We start from the raw sequence: 24,444 nt of genomic DNA on the forward strand, positions 1-24,444 counted from the left end.
TTGGGCGGTCGGGTTGGTGTTTTGGAGTTGGTTGTTATCATCCGCATAAGTTCCGCAAATTGCGCGGCTGACAGATTGATGGGGCTGTTATTGACGATGGCTACGGTGTTGTTTGAGTCGGTTTCGGTTCTGTCGGTTTCTGACATTGTTTGTTGCTGGTTTTTGCAGGTTTACAAAGGTCGGGAAAGGTATTTTCGGGACAATGATGATAATTTTCTGAGTCCCAAGCAAGACCAAACCTGCTCTGATACCATCTTAAAGATGGTAATCGAGAGAGGCGGAATTCCTCTTGCTAGGCATTGGGAACACAAAGGATTTAGGAGTAGAGAAGGTGATTGTATTTTCGTTGTTATTTCTGAAGAATTACAGCCCTCATGATATAGGGATGATTTGCCACCATCTATGGAAACTATACCAATCTATTCTAGGACATAATATGATTTACATAATTCCATAATTCTTGCAATCTTTTCCTTCCGTAGATGTTTCCATTGATGCAGTTTGACAGTCTTGGATGGAAAGTTGAAGTCATCGAAGCAAATGGCGCAACAGTCATATTCGGGAGGGAAATCCCTACTACTATATCCTCCTCCCCCTACATTTTTGCCTTTTCCCCGTTTTCAGGCCCACCCAGTGTTGTTAGGGTCGCGGGTCGGTCCGGTGCGATGAGGCTGGACCCCAGGGGCGAGGGACCCACGAATCGGAGCGCAAAATTATTTATTATTTATATATTAGTAATAATAATGATTAAAGATAATTCACTATAATATAAATACCTATATTTACGGAAAAAAATATTTTTAAAGTTCAATTTTGACATTGGGTAGAAAAGAATTATTGAAGGAATTATAATCAATTTACTTATTATAATATTTAATTAATGGATTTTATAATAGAGTTATTTTGGAAAAAGATAAAAGATTGGAAGAAATAATAAATTAATAGCAGTATAGAAAGAAGGAAAAGTAAAAAGTTGAAGTATAGAAAAGAGGAAAAGTAAAAAGTTTGAATGATTTAATGGGCAAAGAGCGGTCGAATGCCTCGATTTTATCAAAAGATTACTCCATACTAAAAGTACTAGTATTAAAGAAGGAAAACAAGCCATATTTCTCCTCCCTCTACACAAAACAGATTCACGGCCATCGTCGCCCCAGCAGTCGCTCCAGTCGCCCCGACCGCTCCGAGCGCGCCCCAACCGCCCAGAGCGCGCCACGTATCTCGCTCGGCTCACCCATGTTGGGGTAAAGCCGGCCTCGATCATGGCAACCCGCGCCCCGAGCGCGCCCCAGGCGCATTTTTGACAACACTGGGCCCACCCATCTCCATTTTCATTGTTTTCCCTATCAACCAACTCCTTCATAAACATCTTATAGTATTATCTCTCAATCATTTCTTTGGCAGGATATCATAACATATCAGTGCTCATGTTATTCGTCATATATGCAGGGCAAAATATTGGTTGTTGCTGTTTGAGAAACGCCCAAATTTCTCTACCAGAGATATACTTCCATCATTTTACATATCCGCGACTTCATGTTTTTCAAATGTATATATATTTTCAACAGAAGATGGTGAAGAATTTATAGATATTGTATGGATACTAGAAAATCACTCGTTTTGACAACAGAAGCTAGTCCAATGAAAATAATAAGAAAATTATATAAATAGCCTAATCAACTCGCTATGTGAAGTTCATATATTGAGACTAATATATTGCTTAATAAATGAAAATAAATTAATTTTATAGAAGTATTTAGATTTAAAAAAACATGTACAAGTGTTATCAATAAAAGCTTATATGCGCCACTCTTTTCAATTTTATTTGGTTTGTGTAGATCCCATATGAAATTGTTATAGTATCTGTGCCTTTTCTAGGTACATTACGCCATCACGTATTTTTGCTATATGTCTCAAATAAGAAGTATGAGTTATTTTTTTTCTCTTTTCTATTAATACTAGGGCTGGGGAAAAATACCGAAATACCGAAATACCGGCCTTATCGTACCGAAAAATATCGAAAATACCGAATTTTTGGTATACCGTGACTTTCGGTACGGTATGATACCTTACCGAAAAATTTCGGTAAGGTAACGGTATGGATTTTCAAATACCGCGGTATACCGTTGCATACCGAAATTCGGTATATACCGTAAATTAAGGTATATACCGTAAACTAAGGTATATACCAAAAAAATATAAACACAATATAGGGATGTATTCATTTCCTTTTCCTATATTTCCTCCTTTTTCCTTCTTAATATCAGCCATTAGATTAGAGAAATGGACGGTCAAGATCAACATTGGGTAATTAATCCCGTGTTGCATTATTTGTCCTATTTTGTGCATTATGAGGGTACAATAGTAATCTAATAATGCCTGGAAACCGCTACGAATAATGCACCACATGGTCACGAGTAATGCATATAATTGCCTATATAATGCACAATATGTGAACTGCAATGCATACGAACAAGATGTGCTGTGTTATGATGTTTGACACACGTTTCTTGTTTCCCCTAAGGGTTTAATAAGCTTAGGGGCTAGGGTATAGTACGTAGACATGTATGTAATCTTCACATGGTAACGAGTAATGAATATAATTGACTATATAATGCACAATTTGTGAACTGCAATGCATACGAACAAGATGTACGGTGTTATGATGTTTGACACACGCTTCTTGTTTCCCCTAAGGGTTTAATAAGCTTAGGGGCTAGGGTATAGTACGTACGCATTAATAACAAATTATAAAACGATACGAATAATTCACCAAATTGTCACGAGTAATGGATGTTATTAACTATATAATGCACAATATGTGAACTGCAATGCATACGAATAAGATGTACCATGTTATGATGTTTGACACACGTTTCTTGTTTCCCCTAAGGGTTTAATAAGCTTAGGGGCTAGGGTATAGTACGTAGACATTACTAAATGCACGTATGTAATCTTCAATCCGTTGATTAATCCATATACACAATACCTCTAATAATGCATAATATACTGATATAATGACAATTAACAGCTACATAATGCACTACCTAAACCAAATAATGCACATACGTATATTCCAATAACAACAATTTGTTAGTAATGTCTACGTACTATACCCTAGCCCCTAAGCTTATTAAACCCTTAGGGGAAACAAAAAACGTGTGTCAAACATCATAACATGGTACATCTTATTCGTATGCATTGCAGTTCACATATTGTGCATTATATAGTTAATAACATCCATTACTCGTGACAATTTGGTGAATTATTCGTATCGTTTTATAATTTGTTATTAATGCGTACGTACTATACCATAGCCCCTAAGCTTATTAAACCCTTAGGGGAAACAAGAAACGTGTGTCAAACATCATAACACAACACATCTTGTTCGTATGCATTGCAGTTCACAAATTGTGCATTATATAGTCAATTATATCCATTACTCGTTACCATGTGAAGATTACATACGTGTCTACGTACTATACCCTAGCCCCTAAGCTTATTAAACCCTTAGGGGAAACAAGAAACGTGTGTCCAAACATCATAACATGGTACATCTTATTCGTATGCATTGCAGTTCACATATTGTGCATTATATAGTCAATTATATGCATTACTCGTGACCATGTGGTGCATTATTCGCAGATACCAAAATGTGGCAGTTACTTTTCCGTCAAATGTCAATAATAACCCTGTAATGCATACAAACACCTTCTATAATGCAACACGGAACCAGTTTTATAAAATCAATCTGATCCGTTGATGCCTTAGATATAACGCGTAATATTAAGAAGGAAAAAGGATCTAAGATGTGAAAAGGAGAATAACGCTCCCCTTTTATATATTTTTAAATTATAAAATCTATTGTGAAATATAAATATAATTATAAATAAATTATATTTAATTTATTTTTAAAATTATAAAATATAAAGAATATTCTAAAAACTCTAATTTTCTATTTTAATTGATGTTGAAAGTCAGGTATACTGAACTTCCGTATGGTATACCGAAAAGGAGGTACGGTATCAGTATGGAAATTCGTCATACCGAAAATAAGGTATATCGAAGTTCGGTATACCGAAAACTTTGGTAAGGTAAAGGTATGATTTTTTCGCATACCGTATTTACGGTAAGGTATACGGTATGGTGGTTTCGGTAAGGTATACCGTACCTACCCACCCCTAATTAATACGCTCTATAGGTTTATGTTTTTTTTCTTTTTTCTTTTTTCCTCAATAAAACTTACAATTTCCCTCTTTAAGATATGTTCAACTTTTCACATGAATTAAAGAATGAAGAGATCTTTCCTCAAATCATACAGAAACATAAAATGTAGAAATAAATAAGATAAAGAACACCTAGAATGTAATTTGTATTTCCAAAACAAGGAAGCAGTATCCACACAGCACACATTCTTCCCGAAGCAAGTTACAGTCACTGATTCCATTCCTCAGTGATTTTCAAGTCTAATTTACCTGCTGCTTGTGCTGGGTTTCCCTACACTTGCTTTTCTTTATCCTTTATATTCAAATTCCGTAACCCCTGAAAAAAATACGAAATAAAACCACATCAACAAACTTGTTTGAAACTTTTTACCAAATTCACACAATTGTGAAACATATCCATCAATCATCATCAAGAAACTTGTTTGGGAAGAGTATTGAAAACATTTACTACTCTTATCCCCCTTACAAGCAAAACTGTGCTGCTAATGGAAATAATAATCGGTAGCAATCCAGAAACAGGGTGGAGAGTATTGATCCACATTTCAGTAATTACTCTGCAAAAGGCTTTATATTAATCTTTTTCATCTTCTGCCATTCTTTGTTTTCATCACACAGTGGATTAACTAACACAGTCTAATAAATAACATGAGCATTGTGACCAAAAATCTCAATTGTTCCCCAGAGTGAAAAGGGAAATAAACACTCAATGAAAAGTAGAACAGCTGATCAACAAATCAGGTATGCCATACAGAGCATGGAAAAGTATGTTAGTTGCTTTCCTAGTAAGTGAATGAAGCATTCATTTCTTCATAACCCAGAACTGCTGTTTAGAAAGTTAGCTTCAGAACTCTAGTGAAGCTTAATCTAAGTAGCCAAGGCTGTGAGCTATTCCAGTATATATTGTAACATGTAGTTAAGTGTAGATAAATATAGCTAAAAGCATTCACCAATTCAAGATACCAACAATAAAAAATGCTATTTACAAGAAAAGGCCAAAACAATAATAGCAAATAGTAGTAGTACATTCTAACTAATAAACAATTTACTGCTAAAAAAAGCCTGGAGTTTAGATGACTATCACATGCAATTTTCTTTAGCAAGTCAAGTCAATAATAAGCCAAGGTGGTCCTTGGTATCCTAGTATAACTAGAGTTGAAAAACACCAAAAGATCATATCCAACAAAAGCAAATAACCAATGTTTGATGATAAAATACTTTACAGCAATGAGCTTACCAATGATAACGAAGAATATCGTGGAGGCGGGGTGAGATCCAAGTAGTGAGCCGACATCCTAGCAATCTCCGAAATGGCATCCTCCCTAACTTCAGGTACCTCGCTCGTCAAATCCTCATAGGCAGCCACAAAGGCTTCCTGCCAAAAACCTGCCAGTTTCATCCTCTGGCTGTTGGTGTACACATCCCACATGTGCCTCACCATTTTCTCCCTCTCCTCCATATCCTAAACACAACATTTAAAAACGCGTTCAATTTGATAGTGAACTACCTCTGCATCATATTAATTCTCCACAATCCTACTCTCCAACTAACATGATAAATCGCAATGTACTAATTCTCCACAACCCTAATTTCAAACTAAATGGATAGATTGCTACTCACTCGATTTTATTTAACTAATAGATTTGATTAATGTTTGATTGCATAAGGGAAAGAGAAGTTACGAGAACGTCGAGATCATCGGCGGAGGGGGAGTGGTAGTCTTGTGTGAAGCTGTCATCGAGATCTCCGGCGGACCAGCGGAGGGAGACGGTGCCGGTGAGCATGGACCAGAATGCGAGCATCAGAATTACGGCGAAAGCCCAAAACTTGTAGCGGCCGCGGCCGAAGATGATGGAGGAATCCGAGGAAGATTCCTTCCTAGACGAAGACGATGATACATAAGATACTGATGAAGAAGTGGGCGTGGATACGGGTAGGACGTCATCGTCTCTCATAACTATTTAAATTGAATGCACAAAAATATTGGAAGATTTCAGATCATACATCGATCTCAATCATGTAGAGATAGGGTGAGGGTCTCTTTTTTTATTTTTCAAATAGGAAAACGGCTCAGCCGGCGGGGTCTGCCTCTGCAACTATTCGATTTTCTCTTGTCCTCCTTTTTTTAAAAGTTTTTTTTTATTTATTAAGTAGAATTAATATTAGATCGATGGGCCGTTTTCGTTTTGTGGGCTTCTGAAGGCTAAGCTAGCGGCCCTGTACCCTAATGAAGATTAGGTTCGGCTAAAGCCGCCCAAAATTTAGCTGTTTAATTGGAATCGAAAAACAGAAATTGGAGAATTAATGGGACGGAGACGGACCTTTCTCTCTGGGATTTCTTCTTAGTGGATATGCTCTTTTGCAGCTGAGAAGGTATGGTATTTCTCTGTTTGCAATTTTGATTTTGGCTGGATATGTAACTTTCATTGTGTTTCTTTTTGACGTCTGCTCCTGCCGTTGTCACTCTCCTTCTCATGTGAATCCTCAACTCAATAAGGTTTTTGAGAAATTGTGAGAAACAATAAGGTTTTTGAGAAATCGTGAGAAAAATTTCCTTCATAGATAAAGAATTGATCATATTTTTACCAGCCTTTTGACTGAATTGCAGTCTCATAAATCCTAAAGTAGCTATTGGAAGTATGGTATCGATGGTGATTTCGGTGTGCACCTTGGCTTGCAACAAAAACAAACATTTGTTACTTAATCCGTGAGTATACACTTGCAACGCACAACACCGCTCCAGTTTAGGTCAAAATATTAAGCGGTAATGTTATAAGAGAGAAGGAAATGGAAAGGGTGATTAGGCTGAGAATAAGAGATTAGGATGAAAGAGACTTAACTGAGGGAGGGGAGAAAAAGAAAAATTTTAAGTTGCATGAATTCTGCATTATTAATTGTTCATGTTTTTAATTTTTATCATTCCCAACACTTGTTTTTTTCTCATTGCTGATTGACAATGCATTATGTGAACATGAGAATAGATTGTTTTAAGTAGATTTGTATGGTAGAAATATGCTATGTGTGAGAAGTTGTCATGACATGTCATTTAGGAGTTATTGTCATTTTTCCTTGTATCCAAGAAGAAGAAACTGTGGCCAAATGAAATTTAAGAAATTGAAATTACAAACAGCATTGAGCAAAGCTGCTAACTATCAGCTCCTGGTTGGCAGGCAAATCCGCTCTGATCTAGAATGGCGGATACAGAGAAGGACCAACTCGCTGCTTCGCTAAATGGTCTTTTTACCAATGTCTCCGACATGATTAAAGGCGAGCTCCAGGTAATTGGAGACTTTACTCTGGCTAAATTTGACTGAACAGATACTGGAGAGGCGATGTTGGTAACTGAATGCAGACTAGACAATCTTACTTTAGTGACGCATCGTTGCACAGGATGTCTAACCCTTTGTTACATGGCTGTTGTTGGTTTCCAACCTTTTCAGTATGCTGCTTGTAAGAATAATCTTTGAACTGAATAGACCATCTGACCACCATGCCATAGTTTTCCTCTGTTCTACTTATCATCTTTGACATTGCTTGATGTGAAAATTGTTTTGCATTTTGAGATATATTATCTTCCATCTTTTAATATATTTGGTTGAAGAACTGGATTGTATAATCCACTGTTTGTTTGCCTAACTGTATGATCCATTTTCTTTATGATACTCAACTCAACTCAATTATCTAATGTGATAGGGAACAAATAATGTGCTAGAGCTTTTGGAGAAAATGAATGTAAGAGTGGGGGAAGAATACAAAGGCTTTGGTGATGTGGCCTCAGGATTAAGAGTTTTTGTGGAGCAATTGAAGTTGAAAAGCGGCACATTCGACGACTGCATTCAGCAGCTTGATGCGATTGAGCAACATGTGATGGAGTTCGAAGCTGTAATCGCTATGCTTGACAGATATGTTTCCTTATTGGAGTCAGAGATGCAAAATGTTTACCAAATTCCTCCTGCAAGCTAGGCTGGTTTCATTGAGCTGATAAACTCTTCACATTAATGCATAATGTATCTGCACAGTGATAAATAAATTTAAAAAGATCGATATACAGGTTGGAGATATATTTGAGAAGGCGTCAAATTATGTTTTGTGCTTAAACCTTATTCAGCTGCATTAACATAAGCTTCAAAATTAATTAATCTCACAATTAATGGCTGTATTCAACTTCAAAATCTTATACAAGGTGAAAAATCAGAAAAATGATATGGCAATGAACCTACATTGAATATGCAAGAACTCGAGATGGATTGATGACATTAAAAATGGCTAAATATTCATTTCAATCCTAAATTATATTCTTTAATCACAATCTTTTTTTATTGATATACTGTATATCAAATACATGACTATTATGTGTACTTTTGGATTCTAAAAATGTGTTAAACTGCTGCCTCGTCATAAGCCTCCTATCCTAAGTGAATATCCTAAAGGATGCTCAAGTTTTTGTTTAAAAAAACGTAATACACATCATATTTTTAATTTTTTAAGTTTTTTCTCACGAATTGAAATCTATAATTTTTCAATTGACGAATAATGTTTAACCCGGATGCTTGCTCGTCATGATCACATGGAGCAGTTCCAGAAGTTGTTCTATGAGATTCGATGATGAAATTAATACTAGTATTGTTTTTGTACATGTAGTAGTAAATTTGGAGGAATCATTTGGTTATGGCAAATATTTGGCTCTACAACTGTCAACTACGATGGTGTTCTTGCTGGTAGGGGGGAAGAGAATGCCAAGGACAAGTGACGTTGTTTGAAGGTTTGATTTTACGTGTGTACCAATCAATTAATTTATGATATCAACATTTATCTAGACATATCCTAGCACTACTATTAAGCAAGCCCTATAGCTGTAAGAAAGCTAAGAGTGTCCACAGTTGGGGAGCCGCGGCCCGCGGCTCGGTGCGCGGCCCCCACTGCAGAGAGCCACGTTTTGCGGCTGAGGGCCGAGAGCCCGAGAGAGCCGCGGCCCTCCACTGCAGCGAGCCACGAAACGCAAGGTGGAGATGGTGATTCCCCGGGGTACGGAGACTCGGGATACGGCAACTTCCCCAATCAGATGTGAAGTCCGCAATCGCCCCAATACCGGGTCCAATCATCCCAGCAGAGGAACATGGTTCGCCAACAATCGGGGTTCGGTGACTATCGACCGAATATGGACGCGATCAACAACCCGTCTCGAAGTTGGGGTGGACCGATGGGTCGGAGACGGGCGAAGCTAGCGGCAGTGGGGGCGGTGGCGACGGGCGAGAAGGTGGTGAAGAAGATGTGCCGGATTCCGATGACGCCACCGAGTAGGAGGCGGTGGCGTTTTTTTATCTTTTGATGTTGTGTTTTTTAAAAATTTTCGTTGTAGAATTTTCCTCTATCTATAGTACGACGAAAATTTGTCTTTAATTCGTAACTTTATTAAATTATGTTTATTTTCCAAATTATTAGTCTAATAAAATTTAATATAGTTAAATTAAAAAATATCATTAAAAAAAGCAAACAAATTTTTTTAGAGGGCCACATTTCGTGGCCCTTGTTGTTATTGTTAATTTTGTTCATTTACCATTGTGGAGGGCAACAAGAGAGCCACAAATGATGACCGGGCCAACTTTGGTGGCCTTCAAAGGCCACCATTGTGGACACTCTAAGTGCGTTGAATATAGGTGAGAGCTCAATAAACAGACAAGCTCGAATTAATGCATTAACCAATGTTGGAGTAGTACCTTTTTGGAGCTACATCCACTTATGTTAATTTTATATAAGTACATTATGTCGCATTCTCAGCCACCAAAATTTTCAAAGAATTTAGTTATCAATTATACTTTTTATCTTATGCATAAAATATACTCCCTCCGTCCCTAATAATTCATCACCATTTGACCCGTCATAAGTTTTAAAAAAGATAATAGAAAGTGGGTTGAAAAAGTTAGTGGCATGTGTGTCCTACTTTTATATATAAGTTTTATAATAAAATGTGAGTGTAAATGAGTTAGTAGAATGTAGGTCCATTACCAAAATTAGAAAAGTGAAAGGTGACAAATTTTTAAGGCGGACGAAAATGAAAATAGGTGACAAATTTTGAGAGACGGAGGAAGTACTATTATTCTTAGAGACTAGAGTAGGCAAGTCACTATACATTGGCTATTTTTTCCGATTTTAACTACTCATTAAAAAACTTTAGCAAATTTAATGGGAGTATTAATTAACTCACGAGTATTGGGATTTTAGGTGCGAATACTTTTACATGAAAATTAAATAGTGTTTCTGATCTCGTTTTTTCACTGCCTTAATTTAATTTTAGTGACAATATTAATAGTAGCACTACTTAGTAACTTACTAGGTAAATTTCAAATAATACTACCTTCATCTCATATTAAGTATCACATTTTGTCATTTCGATTCGTCCCACTATGAAAATATGTGAATTAAGGACCACAACACATAGTCGCAAATATATTTATTAAAATAAATATAAATAAATTATAGGAGTAGGAATATGATCAATTGCTAAGAACATCCTCAGCGGCGGACGTCCGCCATTAGGCGAGCGCGAGGCGGATGCAGACGTCTCTTGGGAACACCAGAGTTCCGCGGATTTCCGACGACGTCCGTCGGGACGTCCGTCGTGACTTTCGCCATTGCGGGTTCCCGGCGGACGTCCCGATTTTTAAATTTTTTTTAAAAAAAAATTCTATGTATACGGCTCGCTGAACTTTATTTCATTCGCACCACTAGTTTTAACGAGTTTCTCTCTCTATACTTTCATTTCTTTTGAAGATAAATGGAGCACTACGATAGTGATTCCCCCGCCACGAGCGAGTCATAAACGCCGACGTTTTCCGTTAGAGTTGGGGGAAACGCCGGCGGAAGTGCACCGATGTCCGGGATGATGCCCGGAATGACGCCGATGATGCCCCAACCTCAAATGGCGGGGATGATGCAGGGGTACTACAATATGTACCCCTCGTGGTGTGCAGGGATGGGTGGGATGATGCCCCAAATGCCGCGATGACGGGGATGATGCCCCAAATGCCCGGGTTGAGTGCCGCGATGACGGGGATGATGCCCCAAATGCCCGGGATGATGCCGCAAATGCTCGGGATGATGATGCCCGGTGTAATGTCCGTTTTTTTTTTATTTAAGGGGTGTTTGCTTTTGTGAATATCTTGTTTAAGATATGGTGTGGTATGTTTTATTTGTTTTATATTATTTATGGGTGTGAATCTTTAGTTTTATGGTTATTTGAAAAGCAAATTAATATCTTAATTAATAAATTAAACCCCCCCCCCTCTCTCGGTTTTTCTCTCCCTCTCCCTCTCTCTTTTTCGAAAACCCTCCATCTCTCCCCACTAATTTCTCAACCTCCCCCACTCCCTCTTAACCGATTCATTCCCCTTTTTCCAATCTTTTTCTCTCTTCGGTCTCTCTCAATCTCTCATCTCTCTCTCGAAGTGTTCTCTCACCGGTAAGCTCCCTCTCTCCTCCTCCCTCTCGGTTTACCTTTCCCCATTCATTCCCCCTCATCATCATCTTGAATTCTTCAAGGTGTTACGCTCGCTCGTTGTGAATCGGAGTCGGAGGAAGAAGTAAACCGCTCGAATTACGTTTGAACTATCCGGGAAAGGTAACCCAAACCCTAACCCTTGTTAAATTCGAAAAAACATGCATGTAGGACGTTTTTGGGAAGGTTTAGATGCTGAATAGGTTTTGTGATTATGTGTTGTTGTCAAGCATGTTTTGATAGTAACTGACAGTGGGTTCCGACCCCGTTTTGACTGAGCAAACGATCTCCTTTTGGTATGAAATTTTTAACCGTATAAACTTGGATGCGTCTTCGGTGTGGTGTGTAAATTTCAGCTTCATTGGATGTCGTATGATTTTATTATGATTTTTGCAAGTAGACTGCGCAGATTCACGAATTGTATGTTTTTGGGAGATGTTTTCATGTGCTTTGGGTGTGTTTCTGAGTGTTGTGTTTTGTGAAGTATGTGGGTGTGTTTGGCCAAGAGATGGCTCGGGAAAATCAGTGTTTGGTTCGAGAGTTTTCGTGTGTGTTGGCCGAGAGTTTTAGGGTTCAGCCTAGGGCAGTTTTGTGGAGAGTCTGGAAGGGATGATCCCAGGTGTTTGGGTGTGTTTTGGGATGTAGAATGCGTGGTGTGTTTGTCGTATAGGGTTTGAGAATCGGGGGTCAGAGGAAAAGGGGTGTAAACTAGGTGCCGAGCAGACGGCCGAGATGGTCGGCCGAGGTGCCGAGCCGGACGGCCGAGATCGTCGGCCGAGGTGCCGAACAGGCGGCCGAGACGGTCGGCCAAGGTGCCGAGCCGGACGGCCGAGATGGTCGGCCGAGGTGCCGAGCAGGCGGCCGAGATGGTCGGCCGAGGTGCCGAGCCGGACGGCCGAGATGGTCGGCCGAGGTGCCGAACAGGCGGCCGAGACGGTCGGCCGAGGTGCCGAGCCGGACGGCCGAGATGGTCGGCCGAGGTGCCGAGCCGGACGGCCGAGACGGTCGGCCGAGGTGCCGAGCAGGCGGCCGAGATGGTCGGCCGAGGTGCCGAGACACAGGCGGCCGAGACAGCCGGCCGAGGTACCGAGCCAGGCCGAGACGCCGAGCCTTTTTCCCGAACCTGTTCCGAGCCAGGTGAGCCGTTTGTGCAGTGTGGGTGTTCCGGGAGTTTGAGTGTTGTGTTTGTGTCGTGTGCGCGTCTTGGGTACGTGGTATGCGTGTCGGGTGCGTGCGTGGTGTGTTTCGGACGTGTTTTTTTTTGTGTGTTTGTTATAACATGTTGTTAAGTGTGTATACGTGTAACGTGCTAGATGTTGAAGTCATCCAAGTAGGAATCATGCATTGTCGTTAAACATCGTCTACCCTGACTCTAATTATGATATTTATTTATCTTTCAAAAGGGTGATCTTTTACGAGGAAAGTGTGGTTGAAGGGAACTATTTTAAAGGCTAAGCAATCGAGGTGGGCTTTTCTACCCTACTATTTTGTGGGTTATCTTTAATACGGACTATGTTCCGGAAATGTTTACGGAGGTGAATTGTTTGTCTTGCCAACTGTTTTGCTTTGAAACCTATCTGAAGTGGTTTACCACATATGTTTAATCGAATTCGGGTCTGTTGGGCTGCGAACCCTCAGGCTAGTGTACACGAGACTGGGAGCCATCTGAGAGCAAGTTGGCCGGTCTAGTTGACCTGGGGTGTGGCCACGCCCCTTGTCACCGTTGGATCAGATAGTGTATGATGGTGGGAATAAGGGTGGCAATATCTGAAAATGACTGCGCAGTCGAATTTATGAAATATATTTTGTGTACTTGGGTTATTTTTCTTACACTTAAAACCCCAAGGTTACACTGATGTGGCATGACAAACTATGATTTTGGCGTGTGTCCACTGAGTGCAATAAGTACTCAGCCCTGCATGTTGTTTTCTTAATGTGCAGGTTGAGCGGCGATGGGGATGACGGATGTTGAGCAGTGAAAGCCAAATGAGTGTTTTACTTGGTCTTTTGGATGGTGTCGTGTCGTCATACCCGGCATCATCTGTCTTTTGGTCTTTTCCGCTGCTTTGTAATCCGATACATTGTTTTTATTTAACTCTGTTTACATTAACTTTAGTAATGTCTTCTTAGTACAATGTTTGAAGTGAACTCCCTCTTTTTAATAAATGTTTTTGGGTCAAATATTCCTGTTCTCCCCTTTCTTCCCCGCTTCTTTATTCCTCCCCTAGTCGCGGTCCACCGTACTTCCTATCCTTAGGAAATGCGGGCGTGACACCCGGGATGATGCAAGGCATGTCTGTCGCTGCGAGGGAGCAGGCAAGGGGTCCCCCTATCACCTGGGGACAATGTCTATCGCCCCTACATGGATTTATTGTCGAGTGATTCCCCCAGAGTACTCATCTGGAGACTCAGTTCACCGGCATCGAGACGTTCTCTTTTGAGGAGTTGGGACTATCTTTGGTCAGGGAGTCTCCCACTGAGATGCAACCGGCGGCATGGAGGACACGGAAGCAGTGGAGAGGGAAGGGCAAGGGCAAGGGCACTACCTCATCCTCGCGTGCAGGGAACGAGGGTGGGCGGGGGCCGAGGGGGTGGGGGAGGAAGCCGACGGGAGAAAGAGGACCATCTGGAGCATAGGGGGTGAGTCGCGCTGGCGAAGGCCTGGGTCGGTGTAGTCGAGGATCCTTACGTCGGGGCTAACCAGCTCATCGACACAATGTGGTGGAGCATTAGCCAAAGCTACCTCCAATTCAAACCACAAAGTGGGAAGCCTCACGATGGAGAGTAATGCCGGAAATAGTGGGAGCGGCTGAAGATGCAGCTCAGCCGATTTGCCGGCATCTACCAAAACAACCTCCGCACGGCATCAAGCGGCATGTCCGCCGATGATGTGAAGCTTCTGTCTCATCAGCAGTACCCCGACAGTGAATTGGGTTTCAGGGAGTTCAAATATTGATATGTCTATCTTGTGGTGCAGACTTACGCCAAGTTTAGTGCGGGTATTGAAGCTGGGTGGCCTAAGCGGACGAAGATCAACGCCTCCGGGGAGTACAGCAGTAGTGCCGGTTCTCACGAACTTCTTGACGCCGAGGCAGGGTTACCGACCCCTCAATCGTCTTCCCGCCGCCGTCGCCCGGTTGGGAAAAAGACCGCGATGTGGATGTCTAGGGGAAGCGCAGCGAGTCCCACGAGGTCCAATCGGAATCTCTGTCCCAGGTCACTCCCGAGCTCAACAATCTCGCCTGTGTGCATCTAACGCAAAGTATGCTAGACAACATGGACAAGTGGTATGCAACAACTGATCCCTTATACAATATCATGTTGAAGGATGCCATCGACACTATGAGAAGCGATTTGGGGATGGCACCCCAGCCCGATAGTGGCGCCGGGACTGGCGACTGGGACTACGGGACTGGCGGCGAGGACGGCGAGGAGTGAGACAGAGGCCGCATTTGTCGAAGCTTGAGGTTGTTTTTTTAACTATGTATTTTTTTAATAATTATGTATGTTTTTGTTTTAAATAAAGTGGTTGCATTTTCTCCGCATTCATGTCAAAATTTTAATTCTGTAAATTGTTTAATTTGGTGAATTTGTGAATTTTTATTATTGTGGATGTCCGTCAGGATGTCCGTCTTTGTGCAGTGGGATGTTCTTATGACGTTGTAGTGCAGTGAGATGTCCTTATGAAGTGGCAGTGCAGTGTTTTTGGGAAGTCCGTCGGGATGTCCGTCGGAACATCCGTCCCACTGTGGATGCTCTAACTATTCTTTTAATTGCTAACTACAACTAATTTAAGACCATATGATTTTAGAGATCTAATGGTCTATAAATTGGCATGTGTAATTTTGTTTTTATTTTTTAATATTAAAAAGATAATAACAACTATCAAATTTAGGGTTTAAGAAAACAATGTCAATAAAGTGTATTAAATATATGACATGTAAACACAATTTCATGTTGACATTGTACAAACACTATATTGACATATTATATAAGCTGCATTGATATAAAGTTGTTGTATTGATTTACGAAAATTTATGAACATTTACGAAAATTTTATCAAATTTTGACATCGAAACATATGCAAGTGAGGTCTCGTTAGAATCCTAATAAAATTATCTTTAATTTGATATAAGTTGAATAAAAAAATAATTTAAATTGAAATAATTATAATAATTTAAAATTTCTAGATAATTTTTTAAAGTTAGTTATAACTAAGTTTTAGTCAAATTAATACCCCTAATTGACATTTTATGTGTACTGTATTGATACTCATGAATGAATGATCTTGTACATTGATTTTATAATCCAATGTCTATTATTTAATTATAGTTAGTAATTTAGGAATTAGTTAGCAATATAACATACCCGTAGTATATATTAAATTCTCATATATTTGCCATTTGGTCTCTCCGTAGTATATTTTTCGAATCTTTTGTTCTGATGAAAATATGGAAAGGAGTGTCAACTATATTAGAAATTGGAGTGAAGGAAAAAGGTGAGATTAAAAAACACTATCAACCATATTGATTATTGAGCAAACAATACTCTATTCCATGATTCCATCAAACAGAAGGACCACAATACATAGGCGCAAATATCAAATTTGACTAGTACACATAATTGCATAAGGTTAAAGACTTAAGCAGTAGGAAATGGGAATTCAGGTTCCTACCTGGTTCCTCTATATACTACTCCAATCCTCACCCTCCCCATCTCTGTTGACCTCACTCTTTCTCATCTTTGCACATTTAAATCCCCAGACAACATTTGATCAATCAGTTGTGACTTGTTGCAAAGTTGGGCAAGCATAAATATGTCGATGCTAGTCTATTGCTCCGTCTGCCGTACTTCCCTCCAGCTGCCCCCGCACTACAAAAAAAATGCTTGTTTGCGAGCACATATTTTCAAGCACATGTTGTGCTTGCAATTTTTGGAAGAATTTCGACCAAAAAAGCGACCAAAATGCAAAATAGATGGTTGCAAATAATTTTGCGACAACTACTTCGAGCAAATTAATTATGCTTGCTAATTTGCGAGCACACGGTGCTAGCAAATATTGTGCTTGCAATTTGGTCGCTATTTTGCTAGCAACAATAAGTTGTGCTCGAAAATGTGCTAGCACAATTTTTGGTGCTCGCAAATATTAGATCTAATATTTGTGATTTATGAACCGACGCAATTGTTTATTCATTATTAAATTCAAGATGCATTTTAATATTTGTACACGACCAGTAAATTATCGTCTCTTGATGCCATCGTTTATTATTTTATTGATTTTTACAATCAATTGATTCACAATTCAGAAGCAAAGTTACTGAATATAATCAAAAGTTACTGAATACAAAGTTAAATTAGAATTTATTAGTCTGAGTAACAATTTATTAGTCTGAAGACGAAGGCCCGAAAACAAAAGGCCCGAAAAACCTACACTCCCGCTACACAAAACCCTTCCGCCACTCTTTTCTCCATTCATTTCCGCTGCCAACCTAAATCTCGGCCATGAATCCCGCATAGTTGCCAAAATCTAAGGTGCTTTTCTCTTCCGGTTTGTTTCGTCTTCGATTTGGTAGATCCACAAGTGTTTTCATCGGGAATTCTGTTTAATTTTTTGATTTTGAAGCGCGAGTTCCATGATTTCATCGGCAGATCCGTGAGTTTTTGTGATTCTATATGTAACTCTGAATTTCAATGCAGAAACATGTTTGCTTTATGTATTTCTAAATGTTGGAATTGATCTTCTCTGAAATCATTTAATGTCATTTCATTTTATTGTTCTTCGATTCGTGTGGAATTCGATATGAGAACTATGTGAATGTTGAATGTGTTGTGATATTAACTTAAAATGTTGAAAGTGCATGTATCTTATCATTATTGACATGTTATTCATCACAATCATTCATTTAGTGCTGATATGTATTCCTCATGCTGCGATATTTAGCCGGACTTCTGAATGTCTCGAGAAATGCTTAAGATATAATTTTTCATTTTCATGCTATTGTCTTTCTGGAGGTGAAAATGTCAGAAAGTGTCATGGAGTATTGGTAGATTTGAAAAAGTAGTATGTCCAAAAACTTTCACAGAATGAGCAGTTGGGTAAATGGAGTAATATTACTATTTTTTAGCAGTTACAGTTTAATGGATATATAGTTAATGATACTGTAATGCAAATTGCCATTATCAACAGAGTTTCTTCTGATGCACCCGTGCTCCATCCTTGATGTTTATCTTCATGTTTTGGAATGTCATTTATTTGTAGCTATATTTGGTTGATCAATGCAGAATAGGTTTTAGTTGATTAGCAGCAAACATATATGTAAAAACACTAAATAAAGAACTGATTGTAGAACAAAATCAGAGACTCGAGGAAAAGAAATATGTTCATGAACATCATTTTATTCATTCATCAAAATGTTATTTAACATGTAGAATAGCACCAAGAATAGCACATTTTGTGAAGATTAAGTTATGTTTTATGTTTCTATTTGGATATTACATAATGTTTGAACTTATAGTTAAATGCCTAGAGGAGGATTTACCGGACGACTTAGAGAAGCCTCATCCCGTGGCACTCAGCTTAAGGAACTAGAGGACGTTCCTCCTGAGCTAGAGAATATATTCACACTTTTTGACGTAGAAGTGTCACCAGAAGAAGAAGGGGATGAAGAAACAGTTGGAGTACATTCACCAACAGCACCTGATCTCCCTGATCGATACGGAAGAAAAATCATACATCTTAGGGAGGATGGAATGTAAGTGGATGATTATGTTAACCGAATTTTTATAATTTACTAACTATGCATTGATTGATGTGCAGGCTCTACCCTACCAAAGATGTAGCTAATATTTGTCTTGATGTTTTTCATAAGATTGTTCTCCCGGACGCCTTCTTTCAAAAAAGTCTTAAGCAACACCACATTGAAGTTTATTGGCTAGAATTCAAGGTAATATGCATCTTTTTTTTATCATCATTGATTGGTTAAAACATGTAGAAGATTGTACTTCAAATAGGTGCTAGTTTGAATCTGCCATTTTTATGCCGTTTGATCTGCCATTTTATGAAATGCAAGTTATGTGCTTTTTAAAAAGAATACTATAACTTCAGTTTGAATCTGCCATTTTTATGCAAGTTAATCTTGAGTTGCAGCTTGAGTTATGTGCTCAGCTTGATGTTGTGACATGCAAATTATGTGCTTTTTATGCCGTTTGATCTGCCATTTTTCTATAGATTCTGTCAATCACATCTTTAGCTTATTATCATACTGCTGTAAGTTCTGTTTTAGGATAGTATGCTTTTGTAACTTTTCAGAAGAGTAAGTTCTGTAAGTTCTGTTTTCAGAAGAGTGAGTAGCATAAATGAATGATGAACCATTAATTAATAAGTCAGAACTTGGAATCACAATAGTCCTACTTGCATGCTCTTACTGTTAGAGTTCTGCAAGCCACATAAATGAATGATGAACCATTATTGTTTAATACTCCTTATAATCTCTCCTCCAATCTCTCCTCCAATCTCCTCCTCCAATGAATGATGGACCATTATGTGGACAATTTGCCAGCTGCAGAAGCAGATCAGTGAGCTTCAAGCTGAAGTAGCCAAAGCTCAAGCTGAAATCATCAACATAATTTAACGTTTGTTTGTTTGTTTGAAGGAGAGGGTTTTGGAAAGGGCTGAAGAGTTGCGTGCTGAAGGGGAAGATCCAGATTACGATGCAATCTTTCTCGAGCTTTTTGGGAGGGTTAAGAAAAGGAAACAGGTTCCTGGAGCTGGGCAAGCGACAAGCTTGTATTTTCCATTTGCTACCAGCTCAGCTGCGGGCTCTGCATCTTCCGGCTTGTCATGCCTCAGCACTGAGCAGGTTGATGAGCTTCTCGAGCGACGAGTACAGCCTTTGCATCAAGAGATCGAAGAATTGCGGGAGCTAGTAAAAGTCCTCAGTCAGCAAGTTCAAGCAAGTTGTGGAAACTAAATTGTGATTTGTAGAAAAGAATATTAGAACTTGTGGAAATATGTGGAAAGCATTGTTGAACTAAATTGTGGAAACTAGTAGTATTAGAACTTAATTTGTGATTTGATTGAATTGATGTGAGAAACAATATTTTGTATCTATGTAAAATTTGAATTTTCATCATTCAATTGAGTTATTTCATACTATGATTTGAAAAAATAAATCATAATATTAATTTTTAAAAAAAATACAAATATTTAGTAGAAAGTATTTTAAAATAAATGCTGAACAGCAAGCACAAGGGGTGCTTGCAAAATGAAGTCAGAAAATGGAATTATTTTTGCGAGCATTTTGAATTTGCTACAGCATTTGCGAGCAAAAAGTTCTTGCAACGGCCCCCAGATTTTGCAAGCCATTTTGCGAGCACAGGTAAATGTGCTTGCAAATTTCAAAATGTGCTTGCTATTTTTTCTCGCAAATTTTGCGACAAGCGAAATGGGTAGCACTTTATCTACTCGCAGAGTGCTTGCAAAATGAAGTTTTGCGAGCATATATACTTATTTGCAAGCACTTTGGTGTTTGCAAATCAATGTTTTTTTTGTAGTGCCGGGCGCCACAACCATTTGCTGCGCAGATTGTCATGCCACCACCCGCGTAGCTGAAACTCGCAGCGCCCCTCCTCCGATCAATCCTCATGCTTACTGGTAATCTTCTTCATGCCAACCTGCAATCTAATCTAAGATTTGTACACACATTTTAGAGTTGAAAAAATATAGTATGTTTTTGTGTACATATGAAACTTATTGACTTGCAAGACATGAGGTAAAAGAAAGCATGTGTGCCTTTCCTGTTGGAAAATTCTCTTCTATTCAGGAATTTCACTATAATGAAATGATGTATATAGTGAATTTGATAAAATGATGTTATGTTGTCCCACTGTATGGGTTTGATTCAGTTGTAACAAATCTATAGTCATAAACAGTGTAATGCTGGATCGATTTAGCTTTTGACAATGATATTTGAAAATGGGATCTCACAGCAGTTTTCTTTTTCTAGTGTTTTTTATTATAATAAATTTATAAACAATAACTGGAGTATATATGAATAATCTAATGGGAATATATTTTCAGAGGAGGAAACTTATCCCTGCAAAATACCAATAAAACACAATATTTTGACAGCCATGTCCCGGCTTGTCGACGGTTGCAAGTTAGGGGACTCACTGGTATTCTATTTTTCGTGCCACGGGGACCGGCAGTGGAAACACTACTCCCCCTGGACCATGAAACACAGGGGATAATCGTCGACAATGAGATGAATGACACAATTGTGAGGCCTCTACCATCCGGTGTGAAGCTGCACGCAATAACAGATGCATGTCACAGCGGTACAGTGCTTAATTTGCCCTATCTCTGCAGAATGGACAGGTTAGTTCAAGTAGGATACTCCATACATATAGCAATCAGAAGTTACTACTACAATACAACACAACACAACACAACACAACATGCTTGCTACATCTCTATTGAAGTGGAAGGTACTCATCATGGGAAGATCATAGTCCTAAATCAGGCGCGTGGAAAGGCATAAGCGGAGGACAAGTCATATCTATCAGTAGCTGTGCGGATCACCAATATTCTGATGATACCAATGTAACCAACTTTACTTGTTTTCTCACAGAATGGACTAACTTTTTCTCCAGTTAACACAAGTAATTAACAATTGACAGACTCTATCTAAGGCGAAGATTCCTGCGGGAGCAATGACATATGCATTCATACAAGCACTACAGAATGGACAAAGTGGTACCTACGGGAGTATCTTGAACGCGATGAGATCTACCATCGCCACCCGTGACGAACTAGGTGTCGTTGGCCAGAAACAGGTACAAACGCACATTTACTAGAAACCATCTAATTCACATATTATTGCCAAAGCCTATATCACCCTAACATATAGTATAGTGTTTGATTGCAGGAACCACAACTTACTTGTAATCGCCAATTTGATGTCTACGGGGAACTATTTTCACTCTCAGGAGTCATGCAAAATTCCTTTATTTATCGAACACACACTTTCATTCATTCCGTTGTCTCTTTTCTTTCTTGTAATATTTCCACATTTTCTTCCTTCCTGTAATTTCCAAGAAATTGCTATCTATGATTTCCACTCGATTATTTTCTTTTCACCTCTTTGTTTCTACTTCTGATATTATTAATTAAGAAATTGATATTTGCACGAGTAAAGTTCAATTTTGATTCTAAACATATGGCCAAAAATCCAAAACATTCACTTTTTAAAAAATAGGTTCATAACAAATGAAATCCTTGTCGGAGTGGTCCTTTTTCTGACGGTCATGCCACTGTGCAATTATTAGTATTGACCGTTAGTTTTTTTACGGAACCGTAAAAAAAAGGACTACTTCGGCGACGTTTTCATTTGTTATGGACATATTTTTCAAAAAGTGAATGTTTTGGACCAAATTCGTATTTTAGTAATATGTTTAGGACCAAAATTGACATTTATTCTATTTGCATCCGTCATATATATATAGGGTAGTGATCAAAGTTTAACTAATATTAAGGGTATAACTAGAGAACAAATCTCAGCCACTCATTATCTTAATCCAATGACCAAAATAAGTAAACATTTTTAGTTAATAAAAACTGCATAGGGGTATTTTAGGAAATCAACTTTATTCTCATATTTTCATATACACACACTATTCACGCTCACACACAAACACACACTCTCTTCTTCTCTCACGAAAGAGGTGGCGGAGCAGCTTGCACCTCCTCTCCGGCAACACCCTCCTCCGGTCTGCCTGCCTCTCACGGCTGCCTCCCCAACTGTATCTTGAAGGTGCATCCGGCGACGAAGACCACGGACATAAGCATGATCAGCCACTCCGGGAACACGACATTCAGCACCACCCCGCAGCTCACGCCCAGCAGCAGCCACGGCTGGCACAGCAGCGCCATCTCGTAGTCAATCAGTCGTGTCGCGGTGTCGCCGCTCCTCTGATGTTTTACATTGAAGCCGTTAGAGCTAGGGCCCATCTTGTGTGCTGGCTAATTTCAATAAATTCATTATACGAGTTTCGTTCTTATTTTTCACTTTTTATTTTTTTTAATTGCAAATTTGAAGTGTTTACAATATTCTGATCACGAATTTCATGTGACTACCAAAGGGAAAATGCCGACGTGTCAATACTGATGCTTTTATTTATTAAACAATATTAATGTACAGTAATGTTTGTATGACATTTGGAAGAATGTTTGTCGAGCAACGGCTTCAATGTAAAACATAAATGTTTATAATCAAATAAATAATGGACATTTTAATGTTTTTCGGAAAATATTCATAATTGAATTTTATTGAAATACATCACTATAACCATGTTTTTACTTCACTGTTGTTAACAAAACACATCACTATTAGCATGATTTTACTTCACTGTGATTTTACTTTACTGTTGTTAACAAAACACATCACTATTAGTATGATTTTACTTCACTCTTGTTCACAAAACACATCACTCTTATTCTGATTTTACTTCACTCTTGTTCACAAAACACATCACTCTTATTCTGATTTTACTTCACTCTTGTTCACAAAACACATCACTCTTATTCTGATTTTACTTCACTCTTGTTCACAAAACACATCACTCTTATTCTGATTTTACTTCACTCTTGTTCACAAAACGCATCACTCTTACTGTGATTTTACTTCACTCTTGTTCACAAAACACATCACTCTTATTCTGGTTTTACTTCACTCTTGTTCACAAAACACATCACTCTTATTCTGATTTTACTTCACTCTTGTTCACAAAACACATCACTCTTATTCTGATTTTACTTCACTCTTGTTCACAAAACACATCACTCTTACTGTGATTTTACTTCACTCTTGTTCACAAAACACATCACTCTTACTGTGATTTTAGTTCACTCTTGTTCACAAAACACATCACTCTTACTGTGATTTTACTTCACTCTTGTTCACAAAACACATCACTCTTATTATGATTTTACTTCACTCTTGTTCACAAAACACATCACTCTTATTCTGATTTTACTTCACTCTTGTTCACAAAACACATCATTCTTACTCTGATTTTACTTCACTCTTGTTCACAAAACACATCACTCTTATTCTGATTTTACTTCACTCTTGTTCACAAAACACATCATTCTTACTCTGCTTTTACTTCACTCTTGTTCACAAAACACATCATTCTTACTGTGATTTTACTTCACTGTTGTTAACAAAACACATCACTATTAGAATGATTTTACTTCACTGTTGTTAACAAAATACATCATTATAACAGAGAATCAAAGAAACTTCACTCTATCCTGCAACACATCACTATATGTATGATTTTACTTCACTGTTGTTAATAAAATACATCACTATAGAACTACACAGAACTTCACCGCCATTTTGTGTCTTTACTACCTAATCTCTTCTGCATGTCTAAACTTGCGACCTTCATTCCCATCTCTACTTTTCCCAATACACTTTTCCATCATAGTAATCTCATTTTTCACCCTTTTCCTCTTTCCTCTCTATATCTAAAATCCCTCCACATTTCTTCCAAAATACCACATGGATTTTGATGCTCAAGATTTCTCCCTTGTTTGGTTTCATGCACCACAACTTCCAGATCTAGATGTTGCTTCATCTTCCCTCTCTTCCGACATCCTCAATCAGAATGCGGAGATGAATCATTTCCTCCACCTGCTGCAGGTCAAAATCTAACTCAATCAAA

The 24,444-nt window shown here is 38.7% G+C and overlaps 3 protein-coding genes across 5 annotated transcripts; 2 read left to right on the plus strand and 1 right to left on the minus strand.

Annotated features, from left to right (window-relative positions):
• Positions 1-4,313: 4,313 nt before the first annotated feature.
• Positions 4,314-6,309, minus strand: LOC121787042. Its single transcript, XM_042185643.1, has 3 exons — positions 5,903-6,309; positions 5,458-5,682; positions 4,314-4,539 (listed from the first exon to the last, which is right to left on the minus strand). Exons 1-3 carry the CDS (start codon positions 6,173-6,175, stop codon positions 4,495-4,497), a joined length of 543 nt encoding a protein of 180 aa, XP_042041577.1. The 5' UTR covers positions 6,176-6,309; the 3' UTR covers positions 4,314-4,494.
• A 142-nt stretch (positions 6,310-6,451) lies between these two features.
• Positions 6,452-8,281, plus strand: LOC121787043 (biogenesis of lysosome-related organelles complex 1 subunit 2-like). The gene is made up of 3 exons (XM_042185644.1): positions 6,452-6,593; positions 7,391-7,498; positions 7,914-8,281. The coding sequence occupies exons 2-3, from the start codon at positions 7,412-7,414 to the stop codon at positions 8,181-8,183; spliced, it is 357 nt and encodes a 118-aa protein (XP_042041578.1). The 5' UTR covers positions 6,452-6,593; positions 7,391-7,411; the 3' UTR covers positions 8,184-8,281.
• An 8,818-nt stretch (positions 8,282-17,099) lies between these two features.
• Positions 17,100-19,847, plus strand: LOC121785697. Of its 3 annotated transcripts, none has more exons than XM_042184102.1 (4): positions 17,100-17,247; positions 18,231-18,467; positions 18,533-18,659; positions 19,368-19,847. In XM_042184102.1, exons 2-4 carry the CDS (start codon positions 18,235-18,237, stop codon positions 19,683-19,685), a joined length of 678 nt encoding a protein of 225 aa, XP_042040036.1. In that variant the 5' UTR covers positions 17,100-17,247; positions 18,231-18,234; the 3' UTR covers positions 19,686-19,847. The 3 variants fall into 3 exon arrangements, with proteins under 3 accessions (XP_042040036.1, XP_042040034.1, XP_042040037.1); XM_042184100.1 differs by having other exon boundaries at positions 17,112-17,368; XM_042184103.1 differs by lacking the exon at positions 17,100-17,247 and having other exon boundaries at positions 17,375-18,467.
• The last annotated feature ends 4,597 nt before the right edge of the window (positions 19,848-24,444 follow it).

The sequence above is a fragment of the Salvia splendens genome, chromosome 22 (assembly GCF_004379255.2).
Source record: "Salvia splendens isolate huo1 chromosome 22, SspV2, whole genome shotgun sequence".
NCBI classification, from domain to species: Eukaryota; Viridiplantae; Streptophyta; class Magnoliopsida; order Lamiales; family Lamiaceae; genus Salvia; species Salvia splendens.

What these genes read in the sequence shown, in the direction of transcription:
- LOC121787042 (XM_042185643.1), bottom strand. Translation starts at nt 6,175, where the DNA reads ATGAGAGACGATGACGTCCTACCCGTATCCACGCCCACTTCTTCATCA. An exon ending in CCGATGATCTCGACGTTCTC is followed by an intron (nt 5,683 to 5,902) that starts GTAACTTCTCTT and finishes TGTTGTGTTTAG; the next exon opens with GATATGGAGGAGAGGGAGAA. An exon ending in GATATTCTTCGTTATCATTG is followed by an intron (nt 4,540 to 5,457) that starts GTAAGCTCATTG and finishes TATTTTTTTCAG; the next exon opens with GGGTTACGGAATTTGAATAT.
- LOC121785697 (XM_042184102.1), top strand. Translation starts at nt 18,235, where the DNA reads ATGCCTAGAGGAGGATTTACCGGACGACTTAGAGAAGCCTCATCCCGT. An exon ending in CATCTTAGGGAGGATGGAAT is followed by an intron (nt 18,468 to 18,532) that starts GTAAGTGGATGA and finishes ATTGATGTGCAG; the next exon opens with GCTCTACCCTACCAAAGATG. An exon ending in TTTATTGGCTAGAATTCAAG is followed by an intron (nt 18,660 to 19,367) that starts GTAATATGCATC and finishes GTTTGTTTGAAG; the next exon opens with GAGAGGGTTTTGGAAAGGGC.
- LOC121787043 (XM_042185644.1), top strand. Translation starts at nt 7,412, where the DNA reads ATGGCGGATACAGAGAAGGACCAACTCGCTGCTTCGCTAAATGGTCTT. An exon ending in TGATTAAAGGCGAGCTCCAG is followed by an intron (nt 7,499 to 7,913) that starts GTAATTGGAGAC and finishes CTAATGTGATAG; the next exon opens with GGAACAAATAATGTGCTAGA.